Source organism: Belonocnema kinseyi, chromosome 9, assembly GCF_010883055.1.
Source record: "Belonocnema kinseyi isolate 2016_QV_RU_SX_M_011 chromosome 9, B_treatae_v1, whole genome shotgun sequence".
Classification (NCBI taxonomy): domain Eukaryota; kingdom Metazoa; phylum Arthropoda; class Insecta; order Hymenoptera; family Cynipidae; genus Belonocnema; species Belonocnema kinseyi.
In genome coordinates, this window is record NC_046665.1 from 74280501 (window position 1) to 74285499 (window position 4999).

General features: G+C 24.7%; 1 protein-coding gene across 1 annotated transcript in view; it reads right to left on the reverse strand.

Moving 5' to 3' along the window:
* The window catches only part of LOC117180811 (DNA polymerase epsilon subunit 2), a 16422-nt gene extending 13314 nt beyond the window's left edge, over positions 1-3108 (reverse strand). Inside the window, exon 1 of the mRNA XM_033373332.1 lies at positions 2935-3108. Coding sequence (XP_033229223.1) covers positions 2935-2987 — 53 coding nt within the window. The 5' untranslated portion in view covers positions 2988-3108. The remainder of the gene's footprint in view (positions 1-2934) is intronic.
* Positions 3109-4999: the final 1891 nt, after the last annotated feature.

The following is a 4999-nucleotide window of genomic DNA, read 5'->3' on the forward strand; positions in this document are numbered from 1 at the left end:
AAACATTTCAAATTCTATGATGATTTTATCAATTGAATTTTTGAAGTTCAAAAGAATTCCAATGTATTGGAATGAATTCAGGACAAATTAATAAGAATTTAGGGTGAATTCCAAAGACTAATTTCATAACATTCTTTAAAATCCACGAAAATATTATTAAATCCCATGAAATTCTATGACATCTGGCAATATTTATTACAATTCCCTAGAATTATTAAAACCCTTAGAAATCCCTTAAAATAATTTAAATCTCTTTAAAATGCCTTGAAATCTTTTAAAATACCCTAAAATATTACAAAGTCTTTGAAATCCCTTCAAACTATTAAGATAATAAAAAGCTTCTGGTAATATTTTAGAATGTCATAAAGCTCTTGAAAATGCCAAGGAATTAAAAATATGTATACCTTAAAACATTTCAAATCCTATGATGATTTTATCAATTGAATTTTTTTAATTCAAAAGAATTCCAATGAATTTGAATAAATTCAGGACAAATTAATAAGAATTCAGGTTGAATTCCAAAGACTAATTTCATAACATTCTTTAAAATCCACGAAAATATTATTAAATCCCATGAAATTCTATGACATCTGGCGATATTTATTGAAAGTCCAGAAAATTCTTTATTCTAAAATATTGCAATCGCTTTGAAATCCTGTTAAATTATTCAAAATCAATCACAAATTTCTAAGAATCTTTTGAGTTTCCCTAAAATAGGTTTAGAATCCCCTAAATTCCTACAAAATACCTCACTTGTTGAATAAATTCTTAGAAATCCACTAAAAATTTTGAAAAATCCCTTAAAAGCATTGAAATCCTCGAAAATTTTATAAAATCCTGTAAAATCTTAAGAAATGCCATAAAAACTTAAAGGTGCAGTGAAATCATTCCATATCTTGCGAAACTCTAAAAAATTCTTCATCCTAAAATATTTCACGCGCTTTGAAATCCCCTTTAAATTAATGTAAATAAGTCATAATTTCTTGGATTTTTTTTCAATTCCCTAAGATATTTGAAATTAAAAGCGCTTGAAAATGATTTAGAAGTTTTAAAAATACCCGAGCATTTTAAAAATCCCCTGAAATATTTCAACGGAATTTGAGACAATTCATAAATATAGTGACATTTATAAAAGATGCATCATGGACTGAAAATATGGGGTACCATAGTTACCATAGTTACATACTTTCAACCACAAATTTAACTTAATTCGCGTTATTTAAAAAAACAAGGTTTCTACAAAATACCAATTTCGAAATTCCCTAACTTTCTCTGACTTTTCCCTGACAAATTTTTCATTTTCCCTTACTGTTTACATTTTTCTTTCAGGTTAAATTTTCAACGGAAGAAATTAATGTTGAATCAAAAAGACAAATTTTCAACTAATAAGATTAATTTTCTACCAAAAAAGATTTTTTTTACAAAATACATGAATTTTCAGCGAAATATTACAATTTTTAAAAATGAAATGAATTTTCAACTAAAATAATGAACCTTTAACAACAACAATTTTTTAACTAAGAAGATTAAATTTCTACCAAATAAGACGAGTTTTCAAAAAAGTACATACATTTTCAACTCATAAAGTTTAGATCTCAACCGAAAATGGAAGTTATACTTAGAATAAAAAAAAATAATTTTTAATCGTTAGAATCGAATTTTCAATAAAATAGTAATTTCAATAAAACACAATGAATTCTCAAATGAAGAAGATAAATTTCAACCAAACACTTAGTACGTAGAGAATTTCGCAAAATGGAGAAAATAAATATTAATTTGGTCACCTATTAGTTAAATTTTCAGTTTACAAATGATTAAAAAAAAATTTTGAATATTTAAATTTTTAATCGTACAAGAAATGATTTTTTAACTATAATAATAAAGCTTTAATATAAAAAATAATTTTAAATCAAATAGTTAAATTTTCGCTTGATATTTCATTTAAAAAGACTTGAATTTGAATCCAAAAAGTTTTCAACAAAGCAGTTGCATTTTTAGCCGAATAAGATTAAACTTCTACGAAAACAGATGATTTTTCAGAAAAAAATATGATATTTCAACCCTGAAAGGATTTTCAGACAAGAAAGAAAAAAAATCATAAAAAATGACGAATTTTCATGCCAAAATGACGAATATTCAACAAAAAACTTCATTTTCAACCAAATAAATACACGAATTTTCAATTAAAAAAGATAAATTTTCAACCAAAAATAGAATAGTTATATTTTCAGTTTAAAAAACCAAGTTTAAAAAAATCGAATTTTCAACAAAATAATTGAGTTTTTAATCAAAGAAATTCATTTACAACAAAATACATGAATATACATGTTTTTAGTCACAAAACTTAGTTTTCAACCAATTCAAAACAAACTTTCAACAAAATAGTTAAATTTTCAGCCAAACAATTTTTTTAACCAAATACACGAAGTTTTAAGAAAACAGTTGAATTTTCAACCAAAAAGACTGACTTTTGTTTTTAATACAATTCTTAAATTTTAAGCAAAATAATAAAATTGAACGTCCATTCTCTAATTTTATAAATTATACAAATAACTTTCTGGAGGTCAAAATTTTTATTTAAATAGTTGAGTACAATCTGTACAATATTTTAGTTATTTTAAATACTTTTCAGAATTTCAAATTTTTTCAGGCAATTCGATGTTTGCCTTTCTTTTTAAATATTAGTAAAATTCCAGATATGTAATGTTTTTGAAAATAAATTGAATGGCCACAATGGGAGATTGCAAGAAAGAATTGAAAGAAATTGCGAATAAAATTCAGGTCTGCGCAATCAAAATCATGAATTTTCGTTTTCAGGCATTAAAATCAGGACATTGCAGAAAGAAATCAGAAAATCAGGACAAGTCCTAATACATCAGGACATCTGGTCACTCTAAGTCGTCTTATTCTAAATAGTACTTTGTTTCCACTTACTTCGTTATAGTCAGTCCATACATAGAAAACGTTGAACGCACTATTTCTGCCATAATTACACTTTTTGATCAACGCTTGAATCAAATTAATATTAGAAACTGTTCAGAAAACTAAAAGAAAACATCGAAAATGTTGGAACAACTTTGAGGTTAAAAATGAAAACTATAAACATTCTGTTTCCCGCCAAATTCCGATTCCGAATTCCTATTTCTATAATAATTATTTTTTCTTATAGAAATAAGCCGCTATGAAGCGCTAGTTGTTCCAGTCAAAGTTCCGCGAAAATTGAAATTGGATAAATGAAAAGTTGCTTTTTTTAAATACAAATTTATAACAAAAGTTAATATATTTAATTAAATTTGAAATGCCTTAAATTCTTAAAATTTCAAGTAAAAATAATGCATTTTCAACAAAATAGATGAATTTTCAAACAGATAAGTTGAATTCTCAACAAAACATTAATTTACACTAATGAGATTAATTTTCTATTCAAAAATACGAATTTTCAACAAAAAAGATTGAGCTTCAATCGAAAAAATGAATTTTTAACAAAGGCGTTTAACTTTCAACCAAGTAGTTGAATTTTCAACAAAAAAAGATAAATTCACTACCAAAAAGGTGAGTCTTGATACATCGACCAAAAAATATTTTGGTTTTATAAACAAAAAGCTTGAATTCATCAAAAAAGACGAATTTTTAACAAAATAGTGATTTTTCTACCAAAATAATTCAATTTCCAAACCAAAAAGATGAATTTTCAACCTAACTATGGAATTTTAAATCAAAAATCAAACTATTTTTTAATGAAAGTGAACTCTCTTTTTTTGAAGCGTCATATTGTATTTGAAATAAATATTTTTTGGTAAACAATTTATTATTATGATTAAAATTAAACTAAGTATAAATAAAATCGTCGTTTTAGGTTTACGCTCAAATATTTTCGTAGAAAATTCAACTTTGTGGCTGAACACTTTTTTGGCAATTAAATTTTTTTGTCAAAAATTTATCTTTTCACCTTCAAAATAAAACCACTTTGATAGCAGTTCATTATTTTTTCTTAAACATTTAACTCTTTGGTTGAAAAATGAAATATTTTGCAGAGAATGCAAAATATTTTGTTGAAAAATCATGGATCGTTGTTAAAATTTTTTCTTTTGGTAAAAAAATCAATCTTTTTAGGAGAAAATTTGCGTATTTCATTAAAAATTCAACTATTTGGTTGAATATGAACTTTTTTGTTGAAATTTTATATTTCCAGATGGAAACTTAAAGTTTTATGCTTTTCGTTTAAGAATTCAAGTACTGTATGTTAATCATTCGTTTTTTTTACTTAATGATTTATCTCTTTTGGTTCCAAATTTAACTATTTTGTTGAAATCTAATGTAGTTTGTTGAAAAAATGTCTTTTTCGTAGAATAACTATCTTCTTTGTAGAAAATACATCTACATTTGATTGAAAATTGAACTATGTGGCGGAAATTTATTTTTTATTGAAAATTCATATTTCCGAATTGAAAATGTATATATTTTGTAGAAAAGTTGTCTTTTTTGCCTAAAAACTCAACAATTTTCTAGCTGAAATTTTTCATCTGCCTTGAATGAAAAATATTTATTTCCTAAACATTCAACAATTTTGTTGAAAATTTTTCGTTTGGCTTTGAAAATTCATGTTTTTCGGTTGAACTTCTCAATTTTTTATTTCAAATTAAAATCTCGTTTGGTTGAAATATCAACTATTTAGTTCAAAATTCGCTTTTTTTACTGAAAATTTAACTTTTCCATTTTTGGGGTAATTTTCTTTTGAAATAATAAACGAATGAGTAAGCCGAAAGAATAAAGAAGTTTTGAAAACTTCTTTTTAAAATGTTCTTTCTTAAAACTGACTAAATTCATAAACTTAAAATATTAACTTTTTTCAAATTGAATAACTGGCACTTTTATTATGTTCGAGCAGTCTTGATACTTGTGACGGCTTGCGTATTGCCGTCGATTAAACTCGTTGATTTTATAATCTCAGTCGATAAAGAAGAAACTTTCTTTATCGTTGGATACGAGTTAATTTAAA